This window comes from Astatotilapia calliptera, chromosome 10 (genome assembly GCF_964374335.1).
Source record: "Astatotilapia calliptera chromosome 10, fAstCal68.1, whole genome shotgun sequence".
Taxonomy (NCBI): domain Eukaryota; kingdom Metazoa; phylum Chordata; class Actinopteri; order Cichliformes; family Cichlidae; genus Astatotilapia; species Astatotilapia calliptera.
The window spans coordinates 3917461-3941429 of NC_137431.1; the positions used below are offsets into that span (position 1 = coordinate 3917461).

The window sequence follows — 23969 nt, forward strand, 5'->3', positions numbered from 1 at the left end:
ACAGCAGAGCACAGACACATAGGAATTCATATAAGGAATATTCTGTGGATGACTGGGTGAAAGCAGAGCTGTCACAACAGTGCTCACAGACCTAAATAAGACCCTCATTTGAATAACTGCCAATTAGAAAACCTTCCTTGTCATATCAGCCGAGACCCAATGACAGTTTGTGGTCACTGGACAAGGAGGAAGTTCGTGGTTCCAGATTTCATCACAGCTCAGAAAGAGTTTAGAAAAGAGACTCACAGAAGTCACTGTGTCGTCGCTGCCTGTGGTAGGTGGAGGCACTACGCTGAGTCTTGCTATGTGACGAAGAGGTGGAGGAGGAGGAGGAGCCAGTGGCTGAGGAGTGCTTGTTGGTCCCGTTGGTGATAGGGCTGGGTCGTACCCTCGCCAGAGACAGGCTACTAGCAGTGCGGGCGTCACTGCCGTCCTATAATGTCCCAGTGATATTGGACAGAATGATATTAGAAAGTGTGACAGTGCAGAGGGTTTGAAGAGATAAGGAGATGGTATGTAGTGATTTCAGACACAAAGATTGGAGTCAGAATTTGGAATAAGGGCTCTGAGAAGAGATATGAAAAAAGAGATTTTTGAAAACACACAACAAACAATTAAATAATATTAATTTTGTCCCATTGGACCCATTGATCCTTGCCAGATACGGTCTGCATCGATATGCACTGCAACATTGACTGAGCTAAGTAGAATGTGTGGCTATCTGGCTTTATGTTGTTTATCTACAAGCCTGGTAAAGGCATCATACTATTCTAAACTAGGCAAACTTAAACACTGATGCAAACGATTCCAATTTCTGCTGATCCAGCACTAACATCTGCACCACCGTACTGGCTGGAAAGGCGGTGCAGTGGTTAGCACTGTTTCCTCACAGTCCAAAGGTTCTTGGTCCAGTGTCTTGCATCCAGTGTGCATGTTCTCTGTGTGCGTTTAAACCAGAAACTTCATCCTCAAGTTCAAAGGTAAACTGTTGATTCTAAACTGGTTATGTGTGAAGATGGAAGGTAGATAAAGCACTGAAGCGCTGTGTGGAAAAGGTTAATGTACCTTATAGTCAAATATGCATAAATAAATAATACAGGTAAGATACATCTACAGAACTCACATCGCCTTTGCGGCCAAGCAGTAGGTAGGTAGCGGTGACCTCGTTATATTTTTGATTAAGCAGAGAGTCCTTGATTTCCTCTGGAGTGAAGCCCATCCCGACCATAACCTCTGAACCAAAAAAATAAACAAAGATGAAGGTAAGAAAACACAGATGACCTTGTATCCTAATTACATAGAGCTCAGTGGACAGGCTGACAGCCCACTGACTCACCGATGCGAGCTGGATCACTGTAGTCCTCAACAGGTTCTATATGAGGCTTCAGTTCATCCCCCTCGTACCCTGCATTTATCCACTTGTCCTTCATGACTTGCTGTAGAAGCGGAAAGACAGAAGAGCTTCACATTAGCGGGAATTTCACAACACGTCTGCTCTGTTAATTGTGCGACGCTCACCTCAAGTGTGCAGCGTTTGGCGGGATTGAGCACCAGGAATCGGCGAAGGATGCCTTCACAGTCTGTGGACATATAGAAGGGCACGCGGTACTTTCCCCTCAGCACGCGCTCCCTCAGTTCCTGTTGGCCACATCAAATACATGTTTTTCCATATTTCCTTCAGCATAATACGAGAAGAACAAGACCAGGTCATTCATGTTCATTACCAATAGTGACATATGTGACAAATGAAATATACATCGGTCTCTACCATTCCTTTAGTGGAGCTCTGGGAGGAGGGAGGCATTCATTCATTGCCAACTATTAAATTTGAGATAAACGTTCTATTCTTCATTTTTTATTCAGCATGGCCGACTGCACGGAGTAATGATATTACAAACAGAAGACTGATGATGATGCCTTAGTGTACAAACCATCTGAATGGAGTCCTTCCATGCTGCCGAAAGTCTAGCTACATTTGCCACATCCTTTCCTCTGACAGCTGTTTACTTTGATTCTCCAGGCATTATGGTATGTCAAAAAAGATGTTGCTGAAACGGTAATGGCTGTGAACGGCTAAAATCTGCAAACATACACTAAATGAAACAGTAGATAAAATCACATAAATGAGAAGAATTTTGAACAGCAGTCTTGAACTCAGCAACTTTGTACTATTGTTCAAACTCTTTTTAATTTTAGCAGTATGTACATATTTTTGGACATATTAAATAACTAGCCTGCTTTCTGAGAAATGCATCACCAACAAGAAGCACTCTGAGAGCCCAAACCTCCGCCAAGGCAGCTCTCTGTCTGGGCAGTATTTTAATGAAATGGAAATAGAAATGGAATTGGTGAGGTCAGAGGTCAAATGTGACATCATATTTGGATGCAAACTACAAGGTGAAGGCCTGTTGAAATCATGTGTGACATCTCCAGAACATAATGTCAGCATAAGCAAATATGCACATTTGTTTTAACATTTATGATTCTTTTATTTTTATCACTTAGAGAAATTAGAAAACGTCTGAAATGCAAAACGCAAGAAAGATAATCGTGTGCTTGTTGTTGCTGCAATGTGGAAACTGCACAGAGTACAGCGCTCCACTTGCTGCATGATGGACAGACCAGATATCTACAACAGTTGTCAGCATTTTACAGCATGCAACAGTTTTTAGAGGCCTCAGTAGCTGAATGGCAACATTTATATTTGTCTATTAGCTGATTAAATATGGCCTGAATACACCACCATTTTAAATCCTATCAGTTCAGTAGTTTGATGGCTTCCTAATCAATCCTAACTTTTGTAATTAAATGCATTTTGACTGTTTTGGCATTTATGTCTGATATGTATGTGCCACCCACACTGTCTACATTTTAATAAACATGCACCAATCAGCCACAACACGGCTGACTGGTGTGCCTTGTGCTGCCAAAACCTCTGACATGTCAGGGGATGGATACAGGACCTCTGCGGGAGTCCTTTGGTTTCTGGCACTGGAATGCTACTTGGGCATCCTTTGTGGATCCTCCAAACAAGCATCTGTGGTTCAGGATTATTTGGTGCATTCAGAGGATGCTTGGCCAAATTTGAATCAGAGGATATTGCATGTTCAGTCAGCAGCTAATTGTCCTGTTTTTGAGTTATGTTTGAGGTATGGGAGGTGGTGTGGGATTTGGAAGTGCCAGGAGGGCTGTTTGGTCTGCAAATAACCCACTTCCTACCCATTTAGGTGGGTGGTACTAGTCAAAGTTACTTTCACATAAATGCTGTGATGCAAGGTTTCCCAGCCCAACATTGCATTGTAACTAGCAGTGTTGGGTAAGTTACTTTAAATTAGTAACTTAGTTACATTACTAGTTACTTCTATCAAAAGTAACTCAGTTACTTCAAGTTACTTGTTACTTTCAAAGTAACTAGTTACTAGGGAAAGTAACTTTGTTTTTACTCAGAATTCTCTTGTTAATGTTGCTTCCATAACTGGATACCCAGCAAGATTGCCAGTCTTCTAGCTTGTTTACTTGCCACAGTGCACTGTGCCACCTACCAACAGAAAGGAAAAGATAATGTGCATATTTCCACGAGAGAAATCCCACGCCTGGACCGTCGTTGACCGCCGCCATGACTCTAGCCTACATCACAGCGTCACGTGCGCTTTTTACATCCAACACGAAAACTGCAGTCGTGGTGCTTTCGATTGTACTCAGAACTCGGAAATTCTGCCTTCTGAATAGGAAGATGTAGGTAACACCAGACTGCAGATGAGCTGCATACACCATTATAGGAAAATCATAAAGCCTTTGAATGAAAACAAACGCTATTGTGACAGTGATGTTCACTGTGTTGATGGTATATATGCATCAATCTATCAATCGTTTGTAGGAAGATTCAGATAATTATTTTTTTAAAAGCTAGACATTTTAAATGAGAATAAGAAAGAAAAGTATTTCTTTGTGCCCCCCTTTCCCTGTTAATGCCCTACCGGCCCCCCTGGCAACACTTTGCTAGACCCGCCCCTGCACAGTTACCAGCTGTCAGCTACCTAAAAAAGGATCCTGGTGTTATTTGTCTCTCAGAAACAGTTCATAACTTCCCTTCAACTCATTCATGTCACCTAAAAGGTAAACCTGTTTCTCCATCACCTGTTCAGCTCTGATGATTCAGTAAGGACATCTCCTGGTTTTATCTTCATGTTTCCCTCTCACCAGATAACCAAACCGACATCATGACCAGCAGCGTTACAGCTGTGGCTCCAGCAAACATCAGCTGATACTAGAAATTAATATTAAATAAATTCTAACAACAGCTGATCAAGCTTAAACATGCTGCTGTTGTTTAACGCGACCTCCGCTGGTTTCCTCTTTCTGGCGCAAAGTGAGCGATAAACAAACAAGAGAGCCGATCAGCTGATCATTGATCAGTTTCATGACTGAAGTAGAAACAGGAGAGGGAGGGTGAGAGAATGAGAGAAGAAGAGGCAGCTGTGCAGCGTAAAGACAGAATAACTCCAGCTTTGTGTCTTTTTCCATTCTAGCTGAAGTCTGGGACAAACTGTTCCTTTTCACCTCAATACGAAACGCATGATATTTTCCCTGGATACGAGACGATTCTGTTTTTTTACGGGATGGTTGGCAACTCTACTAACTAACCTTATGAATAAAATAAAGTTCAACATCAGTAACATCATAGCACCCGCCCAGCTGTATATAAACTCTGTCAAGCTAGCTAGTGCGCAGTACGAGTTATTGTAACTGACTGTAAAAAGTCAGCACAACGAAAATAAACTCCACCTAAACTTGGTTTATATCTGACCCAGATAGACTGCAGGTCATAACTTCTTACCTGAAGTTCAGTTCACCTGACACTCGGACCGGCGGCCGCCTCGGGTCTCTCCTCCTCCTGCGTCCCCTTTCCCTCATCCACCTGCTGGCCTCCACCACTTGCTAATGTTACTGAATCTGTGGAAGCTCCGCGACAGCCACCACACGAAGTAACGAATAACGAGCCTATCTAAATCCCAGTAACGATTAACGCGTTCCTGATTTTGGCATAATAACTAGTTACCGTGCGCGTTACCACAATAATAACGTAGTTACTGTAACGCGTTACTTAATAACGCGTTAGTCCCAACACTGGTAACTAGAAGATCAAAGCTATTGAATAAATCAGTGATTTTAATGTTGTCGTGTACTAATGCATGAAAACCTATTGCTGCTACAATAAACCACCAAGGAAAACTCAAGTATCCCCAGACAGACAAACAGACGGATAGTTTCCTCCAGCCTTCCACTTGCCTTCAGATTCTGCCCATCAAAGGGCAGCGAGCCGCTGACCAGCGTGTAGAGGATGACTCCCAGACTCCAGACGTCTACCTCAGGCCCGTCATACTTCTTTCCTTGGAAAAGCTCAGGCGCAGCATAGGGCGGTGAGCCACAGAACGTGTCCAGCTTGTTGCCCAGGGTGAACTCATTGCTGAAGCCGAAGTCGGCAATCTTGATGTTGGCATCGGCATCCAGCAGGAGGTTCTCTGCCTGACTCACACATCCATTCACGCAGAGGAGGAAGCAGAGACGGACAGCAGGATGGAAAGGACAAGGAAGAACAGGAAAGATGGATGGGAGAGAAAAGAGAGTACAATGAGAATAAAGTTGTACTGAATACAAAGAGTGCAAACAAGGAGAGGGAAGTTGCACTTGTGTGTTATCCACTAATGCACAAGTTCAACTGGGCATGACTTATAGTGTATATATGTCACTGTGCCCACTGTGCATTTGCACATTCTACCCTCCCATACACTCATCAGTGTGATTAAAAACCCTTTACAGAGACATAGATTAAGACTTGTCAGAGATTACAACTTTGAGTTCAGGGTAATCTGTCAGTGAAATAAATTTTCTAGTCCTAGACTAGCCTTAATCCCCCTCTGAAAGTTGCCCCAGACATTCCTCTGAGGTTCCTCACCTTCAAATCTCTATGGACAATGTTCTTCGTGTGGCAGTAGTGGACAGCAGAAACAATCTGTGGACATAGAAAGACAGACACCCTTAAAGTACCGACAAGAAAATGCAACAACTGGTGTAACGTTGACACCGAGAGGTAACGTATTCATACTTGTCGAAATTTGGCTCTTGCTTCAACTTCCTTCATTCTCCCATGAGACACGAGGTAGTCAAAAACTTCACCTGTGAGGAGCATATCAGCACATCAGTCAGGTAACAAAGCCAGAAGCTTTATGCTGTTAGCTAAGTAAACACTGCTGACGTACACAGTCAATTTTAATCACATCAGCAGCTTTTAATATTTAATAAGATGCAAGCACTGTAAGTTAATTTTAATATCCACAAATCATGTAATTGCATGAAAACATATAATAAACAAATAATACATGCAGACCAAAGGAACAGTTTGATATTTTAGGAAATGAACGACTGAGGCATAACAGAAGAGGGTAGCAGCGACCTTGGCTCCATCCGAAGGTGATGAAAATCCATGTGAGAATAGTTTTAAGGTTTATCTTGTTTGATAAGACCAGACTACAACTTTGGAAAGACTAAATAATACTTCCTTCTGTATGCTGAGGCGTTGCGATGCTACAGTACTAATAGGCCTGGTATGCACATTAGCTTAAAGTGGCTAAAATTAGCACATCCTCCTAAAAAGATGGCTGTCTGTAACAATGACTGGATATTTCTCAAAGATATTTTAAAATATAAAATGCATATACGTGTCTTGTTTCATGGTCAAACTGACACAAATTCACTGAAATGTATTTAATATTTCTGTTAGGCGTTCCCATTTGCTTGTGTGACCTGTATTCACATGGCTGCCATCTATGGCAGCCTCCAACTACTAACAACACGAAGGAACATCCATAACTACTGAAGCCATACAGGTCTGGTTATGTGGGCCATAAAAACTTGATAAAAGTCTTTTCTGCACCCTACTTCAATATCACAATTATCTCACTTCCCTTTTTTAGAGACAGAATACCTCCTGACGCCTTCTAACATATAATGAAATAACATAACAAACTGCTTAATCCTCAAAACAATCAAAACATTCAGTTTTAATACTTTCTAAGCTCTTTTGTGTGTGACCACATCTATGAAAGCAGAAGGTTTGGCCACTTTTTACGTGATATAAAAATGCCACATCGTGATATCATTGCTATAGTTAACACCATGTGTATATCTTCAGTAGTGTGCATGGTAACAAGGTAAATCTGGGAATATCTTTTTAATACCTAAAAAAAGGAGCTACTTCAACAAATCTGAAAGAAAGCACAGTACTTGGCAAAATATCCAAGAAAACTGTCCCTGCAGTGGAAAAAAACAAACATATTTTACCACTTGAGGCAAAAACACACCATAAAGTACAACCAGGCTATGAAGGAGGAAATACTAGCAGCTGGTGATGTGTCACCCAAAGTAAACATATGACTCCACTGAGCGTCCCTGGAGCACTCTCTAGGTGCGCCCCATACGACAGGAAGAGCAAACAGTGGATGGAAATTACTGATGCGGTGAGATGGAGGAAAAACAGGGCTTTATGCAAATTGTTAAAAAGCTTGACCGAGGATACAACATCAGCTGGCAGACAATACTTGTCAGTTCTATTAGGTGACAAAATTAAGCAACTCCTGAGGAGTTACAGGGTTTACTTGTTAAGTGTTAAGCAGTTATTTTATCATTTTTTACACATTTTACTAAGGAAAAATCATTTGACGGAACTGAACGTGCTTTATTGATGCACAGAATTCAATGAAGCTATTTGCCGATTAGACTGATGAAATCCCAGCGGTGACAGGGATTAGGGCCCCGTTCCCTGGAGTCTACACGCTGGTGGTGGAAATGAAGATGGATGCTTTGATAGAGTCTGAGTAACATGGGAGATGCAGAGATGGCAAGAAAGGTGAATTGCATGAAGGCCTCTGCGAGGGAGAACGATCGGTGAGATTTAAAGTAAGCAGAGCGGAGGCTGATTCGGCTGAAGAAGGCAGGCAGAAAGATGATTGGACTGGACCACAGCTGCTGCAATGAGCTTGAAAGCGTGGGAAAGTGGAAGTGATGCAATGCTTAGATTAGCCACCAAACACCTGGGAAGCAGACAGATGTGTGACTACAGAGCTTCCTTACTGAACGCATAAGCTTCATTTCTATTGGAAACACCACTTTTACACTTCCATTTGACTTATGCTGTGTCACAGGCAATAATACTATGTTACTACTATTACATTGCTCCTGCTGCAGTATTTCAGTAGATTTACACTTAAAATGAGTAATTATGTAATCAATGTCAGCAGGGAAAGGATGGAAAATGGATTGCTAGATGCAAGCAACAAAAATGTTCACCGTTTTCTTTCAATATTGTAAAAAAAAAAAAAAAAATCTGATCATATATTTTATTGACATACTGTGATATCATTTTGAATTTATATCATCTACCCCTTTTCCCAGGAGTGCATGCCCCAGCAAATTCCCCACCAGTGTTAGACAGTACAAGGCTGAGAGAAATGTGAAAAACAAGACCAACAGATTCTACAGGACTCAGTTAGCATTTTAAATGTTAAAGTTCAGTCCCAAAAAGAATGAACGCATGGCTTGTTTGGAAGGGTTGGCAAGAGAAAGCCTCTTTATTATAAAAAGACCATAGGACTTCTGGAACAATGTCCTTTGTACAGATGAGACCAAAGTGAAGATGTTTGGCCTGTCGCTACATTTGGAGAAAACCAAACAGCATATCAGCAAAAACACACTGCATCAGCTGTTAAGCCTGATGGTGGAGGGTTGATGATCTGTGCTTGTTCTGCAGCCACAGGACCTGAACAACTTGCAGTCACCAAGTCAACCACGAAATCCTCTGAATGCCAGAATTTTAGAGTCAAAGGTCAGTTTGTCTGACAGTTAACGTTAAAAGTGAGTCATGCAACAGAATAATGATCTCAAGCAGAAAATCTACAAAAGATTCAAAATGTTGCAATGGCTCAAAGTTCAGATCACAACCTGACTGAAATGCCTGAAAAAATCCAACATTTTTAAGAAGCGTGCACCAAAAATCCTCCACAAACATGTAAGAGATTTATAAAAAAGTCCTGCAGACAATGATTCATGAGAATTATTGCAGCAAAAATTGATTCTACAAGCTACTGAATCATGGGGTTTATCATGGGTTTTTCACAGGACTCCACATCTGCTTTCCTATATCTGCTCGAAAAACTAGCTGTAAATCTGTAAATATGCATCATAAAAATACTGAAAAACATAACCCAAGTCTGACCACTAATATTTCTCTACAGTAGCTTAGCTGTTGTTTTAATACTATCGTGTTTGTGCACTATTATGTACTCTTAAACATGCTGCAGGAAAAAGCATATTATGGCCTTCACAGGCATTTTACACCACTACGACTCCGTAATACTTGTTTTTTACCCCCTGACTTAAAGGCTTGTAAAAAAAACAAAACAAAACCCCACAATGCCTCTGACATTCGCCAAGGTCACAGTAAAAAAATGATATGGTCTCAGACACAACACAGAAAAATGGGATTGGTGACGAGAAATTGACACAAATAGAAACCAATGGACGCAAACAGGAAAGGGATAGTGTACAGATACGTGTGCTGGCGGGTATTAATGTGTCTAAAGTCTGTTTAAAAGCAACATTATTACTGCACTGAGGCTGCTCACTTATTTATGTTGAGGTCCCATATGCTATTAACTTTAAATACAGAGCAGCTATTAGCGCATAGCCCACAGCCATCTTTTTAAAGAGTCTGTCTATCACATATAGCCATAAAAAGGTTTAGGCACACTATATTCCAATATGTCATAGTGCCTGAACATGACATATGCATTTCTGGACAGCTATCACTTGAGTTCAATCGCCCACCAAAATTATTATATTTCACAATTTTAGATTAAAAGATGTGATACTGTAGTTTTGGTTATTTAGATGTTATTTAGGCTTCTTTAAATTAGCTTTGTTACAGAAGGAACGTTTCCTTTCATTTCTTTTGAGTTCAAGATCGACAACACTGCCATTTGTACTATACGTATAAGGTTACAGCCTTATAGAATAGGCTGCTTTGTTCTGCTAAGGTAAGCTAACTGACAACTGGGTCTCATAAGATACTGTGGAGATGAGAGTGGAACAGACTTTCTCACCCTAAGAATAACATCTGTTTTCAATTTTTTGAGGGTGTTAATGCAATAGCATTGAGGCACATTATTTATTGCTCATCAGATGTATTATTCTTATTGGGTGTGCCAGTGCATCAGCATGAAGGCACACTATTATTAGTCAGATTTACTGTTGAGTATGTCAGAACACTGAAACACTGAGGCACATTAGATATTAATAAGTCAGACTTATTTTTATTATTCTCCTTCTTCAGCCTAACTTTTTTTATGCGCGTCTCTATATCAGGATGGGAATGTAACGACAAATTTTTGCAAATTTGATAATAATAATTATTATCATTATAATGGGAGAGGATACTGAAAACGCAGAAACCCAGGCCCAGTAGTTTAAGTTTATAAACAATTTTTTTTTTTTTTTCTGGTGTTTTCCTGCCACAGTGTGATGATGCCATCCACTGTAAATAAATAACCAGAAAAAAATGCTTTCTTTCTTTCTTTCTTTTTATTATACTTATATAAAATATTTTTTAATGTGAAGGTGTTTTTGTCCTCTTTTATCTAGTGTTTTTCCCATTATGGTTGGACTTCTCTGGTTCTCCCACCAAAGTCCAGCCTCCTGCAACTGCCTTGCTCATTAAGAGCGATTCGATTAATAGCAAATTCTAGCTGAAAACTCGGAAGTGCAGGGTGTCTTTAATCATAACTAAACATAAGCAAACATGCACTTTCATTGAATTTCTGCATGTAGCGACATTTTTCTAGTCAGGAATTTATTTTCTTTTAATATGACACCAATGCAGAGAGTGTCTACCAGGCACTGGAAATACCCCAGGAGCTATTGATTATTTTGTACATATTTTTACATATGTAGTGTACATAAATTCTCTGAATGATGAGAGACAACGTCAAAGCGATTTTTCAAATAGTGAAGAACAAATCCAGCCGAAGTGAATGAGTGTTTGGAAGGACTTAAACCCGTTGACACTGTGTTTCTATAATGGATCAATTAACTGAGTCTGACAGATCTCAGTCTTGCTATTGATATTTCTCAATGACCAACTTCAACTACATCCCAACAACATTTTTATCAAAAATACAACATAACATTGCCAAAACACAAGGTTATGATTTACTCTTTCTATTGTGAAAATGTATTATCGGCTTTCATGTTTGTAAAATTGGTTGTGCGCAAGCAAGAAAACAACAACTGTGTGGATGTAGCGCGCCACATAATATTAAAGCAAACCAGGAAGCTATTGTTTTCAGACTCATAAGGCATGAAAGCAGTTCTCACAGATGGAAAAAGTATAAATATTCCTCAATTAAGTAGAAGTACAAATACTTGTAAAGTTAAAGTAGCAATTGAACTTAAAAAGTGAAAAAGTAAAAGCTCTGAAATGTACTTGAAGTATAAAAGAAGGCGCACTGACATTTCATACTATGAAGCATCATAATAGCTACAGATCCATGGATTGCACTAGTGTGTTGCTAAAAAAAAACCTAAAACCTAAAAAGTTCAGCAGTGCCCGCACCAAGACTGAAGCTATTGTCAATGGTGTGATACTGCTACATTCAGTGGAAGTCACTCTTGAAGCTCTTAATGAAATCCAGTACGGTGGCATTTCTCCGACTTAAGTAACCATGGAACAGGGAAAATATTCCCAATCATACTTTGACTGGAAGAATGGTGGCGTGCAAACAAAATTAACTGAGGTTAGAAACGCCAAATGAGACAGCAGAAACCATTGCACAATACCTCCCTGGTACCTCACTATAATTTTTCTTATACAGATGAGACATTATTTCTGTAACATTATTTAATTCCAGAGGTTTTTAAGTTATTTTTTTTGCATTTGTTGACTTGTAAAAGCCTATATGACATTTTCTATTTCACCATTCATTAATCGCACAAAGAAGGCATCTTTTAAATATGTTAAAATTTTCTTTAAACAAACAGTATTATTAAAATTCTTCATGACTGGGCCAAATGTCCTCTTTTTGGAAATCAAAATATGGTCACCCTACACTACTGACACACCTGAATCAACAAGACATAAGTTATTGATATTACATGAGCTATCAAGGATGATTACGGTCAATGAATCTAATCAACATTCTCATCTTAAATTGAATTTGATGTCTGATACCTGCGATATAACCTAACATTGACCATGAACACTAGCTGCTCCAGTCCAATATGGTACATTACTATAAACCTCACCACAGTTAGCAGCTAGCTTCAAGTTTCCAGTCTATAAAATGTCACTGAGCACTCCTTATCTTTAAAAATATTCTCTCTTCTTCCTCTCCTGCCCTTTCATTGTTACACATTTTTCTGTCTCTGCGTAAAGTTGTTTCACATTCTGTCTTTCCTGGGAAATACAGCCTCTGTACCGTTAGCTAACACACACCCTGTGTGACTAGCCAAACAGACACACAGAAAGCTAGCTTAGCTTTGTGTAAATACTAGAAAGGGGAAAGAGCCACTCTGGCTCTGTAGAACATACCAGCCATTGATTATATCTTTGAGAAAAATCCCTTTTTTGTGCATATATTAGATACATGAAGTCAAATAAGAAGGAAAACCAGGGTATTCTTTCAATTCCATCTGCTAAATAAGGCTAACTGGCTGCTTCCACTATATATATATATATATATATATATATATATATATATATATATATATATATATATATTTCCTCTATTTACATGAGAGTGAAAATCAATCTTATTAAGCTAATATTAAACTGAACCCTTTTTTAACCTGTTCTGTGGATATGGATGAAAAAAGGAATCAGTGTTTTTAAAAAATTGTACCACTTTTATTTTGTTTTATTGCACATCCTAAAGAAAGACCGCATCTGTAAAATCAGCCACATAGTGCTCTCACAAACAGTTTTCATTTTGGAGCTTAGATGCCAAATCTGCAACCCTATACATCATTTGGGCTCCATCATAGCTTTCCTGGACATGATGGTTGATGTACCTACCTCCACTGGCATATTCCATGACTAGGTAAAGGGTCTTATCCGTCTCAATCACCTCGAAAAGCTGCACTGTAGCCCAAAACAGAACCAGATCAACATCAAAACACAAAACAAAAGCTGTTAATGTTATAAAAAATGCACAGGTATCTGTCTGGCTCTCTTAATATGGAGGAAAGTCATTAGTGCAATGGGAGGTATTGATACATGTGAGATGTCACTCTGCACTTCAGTCAGTGACTGCTTAAGAGCTCAAACCTTTTTACTACTGGCTGCGCCCACACCTTGTGACAAAGTATGGTAATGTGTACATTAACTTACCTATGTTTGGGTGATTTAAGCCTTTCATTATCCGTACCTCCCGAAAAAGCTGGAAGAAGAAACAAAATTTACATTTCATGATAAATAAAACCTCAGTGGAATTAGGTGCTCAGGAGAACTGGTTTCAACTATGGAACCAGTCTCTATACAGTGGTGGAGAGGGCATTTCTGCATTCACTTTGTAGAGATCCATGTCAGTTAAACTAGAGTTTCCCAGAAGTTTTATGATCCCAGAGAACCATGAAAATGTCAAGCAATTATAAGTAGGCTGAGCTTCTCATTTGAAGCATGTTGCTGTTAATTCCCACATGTGACACTGAATACTAAAATAGTTGAAATGTCAGTAGAAACTGAGCACAGTTAAACACTTCATGTAAACTATTTTCTCCATTTCATTTAATTCACTTTTAAATTAAAATAACAAATCTGTCATTTTCTAATTGCACAATTTAGAACTTTTTAAAGATAAATTCCAGTTAGGGGCTCACATTTGTCCATTGCATGTTGCTCTTTGTATATACATATACATATCATGCTCATTTCCAGCCATACACTTTATTCTTGGACATCTCTAAAGTAGCTCATCATGATTCACATTAACAAATTTTTTTTTTAATCTAATACTGTATGTTATGAAGGTGAGGCTCTCCCTAAAGTGTGCAATATTAGCTGCATACATCTTAATGACCCTTACCTAAAACCACGATTTCGTTTCACATGCAGATTTAGTAAGTCTGTCGAAGGGCAGCATCCAGTGCTTGCGAGCACTTGCCTTGACAATTCGCCAGTTTAAAGGTTCCAGAAAATTTTAAGTAACATCATTGTCAGGAGAGCCCGAGACAAACCTTTCTCAACAAACGGGGAGCAAGTGAAGCAACTACAAATGAGGATTGCAAGATACTGTAGAACTGTTGACTGACATATTACCTGGTAGTGAATACATTGATGGGTTATCTAGGTAATCACAAACAGGCAGGAGTTAGCTTTAAAGCAACAGGCAATGAGTGTGAGCGTTAGAAATGTGTTTACTGAGAACTCAGCATCTATGCAACCAGAAACCCTTTATAAAACAGAGGTGCTGCCCAGCTGGTCAGTGGCATGAAAAAAATTGCCTCACTTTTCAAAATTGGAAATTATAGCCCTTTTGTACAGTACATGTACAGTCTGTGATGTAAATAACGGTGTGCCCTATAATGCCCACAACGCTTTTATAACAAAGAATTTATAACTTATCTTGTAATGCATCTCTTCTGACGTGAACAGAGTACACATATAGTCATTCGTCTTTATAGTACAGTAATGTGCAATTCATTTTACCACAAAAAACCAAAGAGGAGCAGACAAATGTATAACAATCCTGATAATAAAATGATTTTCATTTTAAGAGCAAGCAAAGCCCACACAGCAGTGTGATGAATGGAGCCAAATTCAGACCAACATCTACTCTGACCCCCCCTCCTGTCTGTGATACTGTGAGGCACATATTTGTACACTTCAGTCAGGGGCTTTAAAATTGATGCCAGCTCTCCCAGTTCCATGAACATACAGTAACAGTACCACTGTCATAACAAAAGGCAGTTGGTGGCAACTCTCTTCCATGATGTCAACTACAAAAAAAAGGAAGAAGAAAAAAACGATGGTGCGATAAGCAATTCTATTCTTTTTTTTCTCACTCCCCTTTCCCACATCTCCCTCCATCCCCTCCTCCTCCTCCTCCTTCTCCATTCAATTCCTTCAGCAGTGCCCCAATATCACTGTTGCCATAGCAACCTAGGTATTAAGACCAAGCTCCTTCCCAGCTTCTCCAGCTGTGCTAGAGGGAATCTTGGGATGCGTAGCGCTTAAGTGTCTTATCATCCAGGCCATCCCATTAATTCCTTGCTCATCACAACGAGGCTGAGAAGAGTCAGATCCATCAAAACAATAAACAAACCCCCAACACTGCAAAGAAACAGCAGGTCTATGTCAGGATGCATGTGAACAGTGGTTATAAGCTTCCTGGCCGTAGCTAGGACAGAGCAGAAACGCGCTGAAATAGAAATTTCTGCTTGGATGTGATGTGTCTTTAACACACACTTCATTTCAGACAGGACTGTCGTATAAAGAGAAGACAATTACTTCCATCTGCAGCAATTTATATTTGGCGGCAAGGCTCTGTTCTGTGGCCTCTCCACCAATTCTATGCACATGTATGGAAGGCAGGGAGAGCAATAAGACCCCATAGCATTGTAAAGTAGACGATGGATGGCACTGATGAAGTCAGAAATAGCCAGAACAAGAGGAACTGGAATGGTGGTGAGCTGCAAAGTGGCACGCACCTGTAGCAAGTGCGGACAGGTTGAAGCAGCTCGAATATCTAAACGAGATTGACCAGTTACATACATACAAAGGTGTCAATGATGTGGGATGTCACTGTTAGCTTTTGTATTCTGCCTGAATTAACATGCTTAAGTTCGGACTTTGTTATCTTTCAACTAATCTCTACAAAACCATCCACATTGTGTTAATATGGCCTCTTTTGTGTGTTTAAATCTAAGGACTTTCACTAGCCCACAGGTATGTGAAAAACTATAACCAGTGGCCAGGTGTTGAGTTTTCTCCCTAATTGGTGAAAATTCCTTCACCTCTCTCGTCTCCCACAATCCAATCCAAAAAAAGGTGCACCCAGGAAGATGGCATGACATGGAAGTTAGGATTACAGCTCCTGAACCGGATGCCATGAAATAAGCACCAGAAATATGATTTTAAGAATGAGGATTGCAGGAAGTCAGTGATCAAAATCTTCCAGGACATTTTTGCAATGGTGTTACCCTCCACATTAATGTAAACAAGGGGTCCTATCCTATAGAAGTAGTGTCTTGTTGACTGCATCAAGCCAGACATGCAGATGTCTTCAGTCAAATGAAATCACACACATACTACACACAAATAAAACTGGATTATTTCGCCCCTGATTTGATTTTCCCTGGTCTGTTCACGTCTTGTGCACAGGCAGAGGAGCTTGTGCATGTTGTGATGTTGAGACTTTGGCATTATGTGGATATTATAGGATGCAGCACATGTCACATGCATTTTCTGAGCTTCTATAGACATTTTATTTTTCTACATCACACAGCTACATGAGGCGCACATTTTGAGACACAACAGCTTTTAATTAATAAAATAATGAAATCTTCAATCCATGTCTCCAGCTCCAAGTGTCTATAAACCCAGCTCCTGCTCCATCTATACCAGACATCCATGTATAACAAGCCATACAAGTATCTACAGTTCAGACTCACATCTCAACATTCTGCCCAGCAGGAACAAGAAACCAGACTGTGCCATGCACCCGACAGACACCAAGGACAGCTGATTTTGTTCCAGTCCACCTCTGAACTGCTACAAAATCTTCTGTTTTCTTTGTTATGCATAGAAACAAGCTTTTCATGGCAATCTAAGAAGGTATAGGTTGCGTGACTGTGGTTTATGAAATAACTCAGTCCCTCTCAGGCCGGTGATTAGCCCGGAGAGAGACAAGAGTTGATCTCTGGAACAGAGGTCTCCTCTCACTCCCATCCAGTCCCTAGCACCTGTCAAACAGCATCACATCCCATGAGCCCTCTCTCTATCAGATGCTGTCTCATTCCTGTCCCTTGTGAGAGGGTGGAAGCAGCTGAGGACAAACCTGACCAGCCTCTAAACCCCCAACAGAATCCACCTCACTTGAATGCTTTGTTTCTGCTTATGAAGACAAATAACATCAAACCAGTGTGCGTTTCTATTTTGTACCTGAGCACATAACACATATATTCCCTCGTCTCATTAGTATCAAAAGGAAAAACTCACCTTTTGTAGGCTGGTTGGGTTCAACTGAGTTTTGTCAATGATTTTTATTGCAACCTGGAAGAGACATCAAGGAATTTTTGATGAGTGAAAAAAAGATAGCACCACTCTTATATGATGCTGTGAAGCCTTTCCTACTGATATAACTGACTCATATCTAAGAATTCTTTTCTCAGCACTCAAGAAATGCAGAAAAATCTCATTTTGAGAGGCATATTTAAATCGTCTTCTACAGCAAGTAAACATGGACTGAGGCCACTCGGAACATTTACTTCCACAAGCTGTTGTCACGCGAATTTGAGCGGATTTAATCCCTACTGACTAGAACTGGTGCTGCTAAACCAGGCGCTGCTAAGTAGATGATGAAAGTTCTTTCCGAGCTTTGTTAAATACATAATTAATCATAAAGTGTCATAAAGAAAACATGTACTACAAATTATAAAAACATGTATTAAAAGTTATTATTCTCTGTCTCTCTTCCACAGCATGTCTTTATCCTGTCTTCCTTCTCTCACCCCAACCGGTCGCAGCAGATGGCCCCGCCCCTCCCTGAGCATGGTTCTGCCGGAGGTTTCTTCCTGTTAAAAGGGAGTTTTTCCTTCCCACTGTCGCCAAAGTGCTTGCTCATAGGAGGTCATATGATTGTTGGGTTTTTCTCTGTATGTATTATTTTAGGGTCTACCTTACAATATAAAGCGCCTTGAGGTGACTGTTGTTGCTGTATAAATAAAATGGAACTGAATTGAAAAACTTGTTAACTCTTATCTTATTAGACGTAATGCAATTATTTAGTCGTGTGTTTAGATTAGGTTGTTTTTACCCACAGTTTGAAATAATTTCACTTCATAGTTTCCCAGTTTCCCTTAAAAGGACCTCGTATGTGTTTCCTTATTTCCTGTCATACATGTAGTATTGCAGTGGTGCATGCTCATGTTAAACATGGCTATAGTTTAATATAATGAGTCCACTGTATCCACAACTAACGCCTTGTGAGCACATTAGCCCCTCCTCTCTGTTTGTGAGTGGCAGCCGATGAGAAGAAAGGTGGCTTAAACTGAAGGACTTCGCTGAGGCACATGCAGTATATATGGACTATTTTGAACTTTGAGTCATCCAAAGAAATTCTACTTGAGTCCAAGAATAAAATATGGAGCTTGAAGCTCAGCATTAAAGATACAGAAGATAAGTCAATCTATTTGTGTTAAAATAGCTGGCTCAAAGAAAAGTACACAAATACATTTTAGAGAAGGACTAATTAGGAGGCAAGGAAAATTTACTTTTTAGAAAATATAATTAAAAGGAGGGCTCTCATGAAGACATACTACTGGATTCTTAAGATAATATTAAGGACACCAGCACATCGGCCAAGTGTTAGCTTTCATTTTTTACAGTTATATCCATCACTCACTCCCACCTTTGATGTCTGTTTCTCTTGTAACTCACCTCCCTGCCCGTCAAAATGTGGCGGGCCAGCTTGACCTTGGCAAAGTTTCCTTTGCCGATGGTCTTGAGCAGGCGGTAGTTGCCTATGTGCGGCTGTTCGTCAGAGCAAGAGGCAATCGAGTTCCTGCACCGGGCACCCAGAGAGCGGCTGGACTGGCTGGTGGCCTTATCTGAGCGGCTGGCCCCCAGTGACACATGCTGGAGGAAAATGAAGGGGAAGAGGTTAGGTCACTGTGCCAACAGCAATATCACACAGAGCAGCAGCAGCAGGCTGGAAAAGGACTTAAAGGATGATCTACAACCTCAAACGACTGATGGGCCTCCAGAAGTAAAATAGCATGCATTAGTTAGTGCCTGCAGCCTCTTCAAGCTACTCATAAACTCTGTCTCCAAACAATAAGACACCTCTCTCTTTTAGTAGCTAAAGTGTTTGTCACATTGATCGCTGCACAGTGTAACACATACTGTGTAAGTGACAAAAAACACATTGGTGACAACACTTACAATAACCAACCCAGCTTTGTATATCAAATACTGCTAAGCTCATAATGACAAGTTGGTGCCATATCCCATAATCATTCCAACAGATGTTTGACCCGTAATGACAAAGAGCAACAACCTGGAGCTGATCTGCATGTGACTACATGTCCCTCGTTCCTGGGCTAACAGCTGTATTCCAACACAACATACTGTTTCCATTTTGGGCTCAGCATCATCTTCTTCAGAGGTCTGCTACTTCACTGCTGAGAGATGTCTTCATCCATTTTGACAGGGGATACAGGTAACGCTGTTGCTAGAATATGTGGTGGCCCTGAAGCTTTCACAACCCTGTAAACAGTTGATCCTGGACCCCAACACTTTAGAGCATTGCTGTGCAGTTCTGATAGTCTCAAGCTTGAGTCACAGATAATTTTCAAGCGGAAAACGACAACATGCAATCACACAAGCAAAGCCTGATGCAGCACAGTATGAAACAGCTACTTGTCATGTGACAAACAAAGGGAAGATATTAAAGAGGGAAACATAAGAACAGGTGGTAGTGAGTGGGGCAATAAAGAGGTATCACCTTTCACTGTTTGTAAGAGGAAGAAGTAAAAAAACAACAACACAAAAACAAAAAAATAGGGAGCAGATGCCGACACAGTGGTCCCTGGCCAGCCCTGGGCCCTGAGGCATCACACTTCCATTCCCCCCCAGCATGTCATCTTGCTCTTAGTTTCACACGCAAACACAACCACTCATAGCCTTAACCCCCACCTTCCGTTATTCCTTCTCTTGCTTCCAGTCATGTTCCTATGCCCCACCTTGGTGCCAGTCGGGATCCAAACTCCACAATCAAACATCTCCAACCAATACCACGGGCAGCACAAACATGCATGCGTGGCGAGCAAGCGAGTGCATTAATCCCCCTGCGCTGTTCGTTGCACATCAAGCCAAGCCTCACCTGTGACTGCCAATATGGCAAGACACCGCTTCATCCGCTCCATCCACTCATCTGTCATCATCGTATAATCGAGATGCAACAGTAACAGCTCCAGATCACTTCTAATAGATGAATCTCCATTCACAATCAATCATACACCTCGTAAAGTCACACACTCCTGCACATTCACTTCCACACACACACACATCCACACATCTATTGGCTTACCCATCCTTCTGTGCTGAAAGCTCTGCTAACAAACAGATGGGGTTGGGGTGGGGGGAGGGGGTGCAAAAGTGTTGAGGGCAATGAAATGACATAATGCAACATAAATCAGTCATGCGCCCATTTAGATATTAGATGGATGGATTCCACATATGCAGAACCTGTTCGGTGTCAGCTTGCTTCTTTTCTGCAGGCCGTTTCTGTTTTCCACAGCATACAATGTATGGCGCTGTCTGACACCCACTGGCTCTGGGGTTGATCGCTTTGTAGGCTGCGCAGCAATGGACTGCACATCATTTTACGCAGTAATCCCCTGGCTTCAGCCGAACAGTCCAGATATTCTCTCTACGTTTATTTTGGCCTCTTGTGCTGCTCTCGTCCCACCCATCCAATTTCTAGGGAACACACACACACACACACACACACACACACACACACACACACACACACACACACACACACACACACACACACACACACACACACACAGCAGCAGCAGCAGCAGCAGCAGCAAGGAGTATAATGTGACATCACTATCTCTCCAAGCCTTATAATAAGAGGTGACGGCTGGTCTTCAGGCTTTCTGCGCATATCCGCTGAGCGTTATCGTATGCGGATGGACTCATTCCGGGCTATTTGCCTGCCATCAGCTCTTTCCCTGCACAGACACCCAAGGTTAGCCTTTTTTTTTTCAAAGAGCCTGCTCTGTTTAAATATCCGTCCAATATCAGGACAGCAGAGCCTCAAACGGGAAAAACATCACCATCTACGACCCCCCTCCCCTCAACCACCAGCACAATGAATAAAACCACAAACTGCCCAAAGCCACACATATGCAGATATCTTTTTTTCTTCTTTTTTTAAGGGATGCACGATCTATCGTCTGCAGGCACACAAACACAGGCTGCAGACTGGAATTGCACTTACATGGTCTCCACTACTCCTGTCGTTTCCAGACGGTAATGCAGATCGAGAAGACATGTTGTTTTCTTTCTCCTTTTTTTCCCTGAGTAAGAATCACGGTGTGCGCGCGCGGATGAGATTTACAGGCTCCACAGACGGAATAACATCCGCAGATATGACCCACCGTCCCAAATCAATCTGCCTCTTCTCCAACCGGCCGAGCCACGGTCGAGAGGAGACCTCTGCCTATCATGGCAGCAATGGGTATGTGGAAGGGGGGTGTCCTCAAACAAGCTGCATGTTCCACCATGCACTGTCAAGAAAGGGAAAAAATGAGCGGTGCAGCAGATGCCGTGTAACGCAAATCCCGAGCACTGAAGAAGTGCTAAAATGCGGTGATGTTTGGACGGAACCCAGCGTCTCTGTGGCGACTCTCCACCCCCTGCCTCATCCTCATTTCGCCATACAAAACAAACACAGCTCCCTCTGGATGTGTGTCATCTCCCTCTGTCATAATACCGACCGACAGAGCCCGTCCTTAACCCCACAACGCCAATGCAAGCCGCAGCACGAAAACGCGGCTTTACGGTGCAGCGGAGGGAAAAGGCCGAAATGTTCGGAAATCGGTATTCCAGGTCGGTGAGATGCGCACCACCGTAAAGTCAGGAAGAAGACACAGGGACGAGACTTCCGGTCGGTTTGGGGGACTGACAATATGAAAGTTATGTTTGATGTTCGAGACAAAACGACTCAAATATCTATTATCTGATCTATCAGGTGATCACTTTCAGCCTTTGTGTATGAGGGTAAGAACCAGGGCCCCTCCCTCCGGGGGCTTTAATCTGAATGCACACTAAACCTATATTGTGGTCAGTTGTTACGCTCCATTAAATACCTTTGTGTTGTGTCTTTATGTAAAGGAACACACAAAACAGCATCAACATAAGGAACATATGCTATAATGCAGTAATGCTCTCATATTGTGTATCGTTTCCAAACAATTATCTCCTCCTAATGTTAATGATGGTGAGATTAAAATAACAATGATGACGATAAAAGAGGTTGCTTGGGTCAGGCGGAGGCCGATGATTCCCTAAAACATGTTGTTACATATTTACATTTTTCTTTTTGCTTTCTTCTGGCACCTGGATGTTGTTTTTACTCAGAGTTTCAATGAGTGGTTAATTCATTTTAAACCTTTTTTATTTTCACGTGTGTATCTTAATCGGTCTCCATAAAGAGCATTAATGTAGCTACAAATTAACCAATAATAAAGCAGGCCGTAGAAGTATCACCCTCTCGTTGTGCTAACTGGGGGTCAGACCGAAGCGCTCCACACATCGACCAACTTCACCATTTTATTTTGGAAACTCAATTTCCTAACTTCCTGCCTGAGCTGTCTAACCGTATTGCGTTTGATGCGACTTAGATGCGCCACATCAAAGATGCTGACAGGTCCAGCACAACATAACCCACTACCGGTTATACCAGCGTAGTTTTGTGCGTAAATGAGCATAAACTATCCAAAGATGGCCGAAGTGCAAGGCTTCTCCATCCAAAACAGTGATTCATAAAGCGGTTCTCTGCCTTTATAAGACCTGGTGTCTGGCTGGGGCCTGCACAGGGAGAGAGATAGTGTTTGCTGTGGGAGCTGAGGCTCTTCTCTCTGTTAGAGCGAATGCCTTAAAAGGCAGAGGCATCACAGAGTTAAAACGTGAATCCCTTTGTGTATAATGTAATGAAATCCCCTGAAACTTAACATAATGGGTGGAAAACTGTTTTGAAATTGTAACCAGGCAAATGTTGTCCCCCCCCCCCCAATAAACCTCTACACAACACTCCTAAAATTACACATTCTAAACATTTTAGGGATCCAGAAATAAAAGTGCCAAGCTACTTCATATCCACTCATCAACTCTGGAATAATGATACTTTATTCTTCACATTGTCAGTGAGGTGCTTCCTGGTTCCCTCTAGGCTACTGGCTTCATATGAGCACGTGTGTATATGTGAGTGTCTGCACACACACACACATATACATGCTTTGCATTCTGTCTGATGGCCAGCAGGAGGTGACATTTATGGTTGCAGAACATGTCTGACTATATAGAAGTCTGTGATTAAATGGCCCTCAGCTCCCTTCATCTATCACCTCAGTCAAAGCTTTTCTGACTAGTTTTTTGGTCTCAGTTGCTGGTTTCAGTTCTTACTGAATACAGTATGATGTTTATTTTGTAAATTATTGCCTCCATTAATTTCCAGAAGGATGATAAAGAAGAATACATTTTGCCTGCTGTGTGAACAGAGTGCCTCAGTTTAACACTTGCTCACGACACACTGTTTCAAAACATATGGAATATAACGACGATGCTCCACTCAAGGCTTTAAAAAAAGAAGTTCACAAAGCAGCAATGTTTAATGTCTATTCTATGGTCCACACTGGGTTTGTGGTGGAACACACCAACACACAGTCATGACACTACGACCTGTGCAGAGGTACTGTGACTGATGCCTTATCTATCTGTCTGTCTTGTCTTGCACTTAGTAAAAGATGCACATGTGCATGTCTACAGCTCCCTAAAACTAGGAATTAAGAAGCTATGGCTAGTTAGCCTGATTGTCTCTTTTGCTGTGCTTTAATGGCATTCTGTTATTTGCTTAGGTAGAGATGCCTTTTCTGTACTCACCAAAGAACTCTATAATAAGTAACTT

The 23969-nt window shown here is 41.1% G+C and overlaps 1 protein-coding gene across 2 annotated transcripts in view; it reads right to left on the reverse strand.

Annotated features, from left to right (window-relative positions):
- The window catches only part of mark4a (MAP/microtubule affinity-regulating kinase 4a), a 34108-nt gene extending 12195 nt beyond the window's left edge, over positions 1-21913 (reverse strand). For both annotated transcript variants that reach the window (XM_026181062.2, XM_026181067.2), the window contains exons 1-12: positions 21282-21913; positions 18707-18904; positions 17267-17320; positions 13439-13487; positions 13124-13189; positions 6107-6177; positions 5957-6013; positions 5290-5526; positions 1519-1638; positions 1337-1436; positions 1124-1233; positions 247-433 (exon numbers count right to left, since the gene is read on the reverse strand). In XM_026181062.2, the coding sequence (XP_026036847.1) occupies positions 247-433; positions 1124-1233; positions 1337-1436; positions 1519-1638; positions 5290-5526; positions 5957-6013; positions 6107-6177; positions 13124-13189; positions 13439-13487; positions 17267-17320; positions 18707-18904; positions 21282-21335 (1303 nt within the window). In that variant the 5' untranslated portion in view covers positions 21336-21913. The remainder of the gene's footprint in view (positions 1-246; positions 434-1123; positions 1234-1336; positions 1437-1518; positions 1639-5289; positions 5527-5956; positions 6014-6106; positions 6178-13123; positions 13190-13438; positions 13488-17266; positions 17321-18706; positions 18905-21281) is intronic.
- Between the last annotated feature and the right edge of the window lie 2056 nt (positions 21914-23969).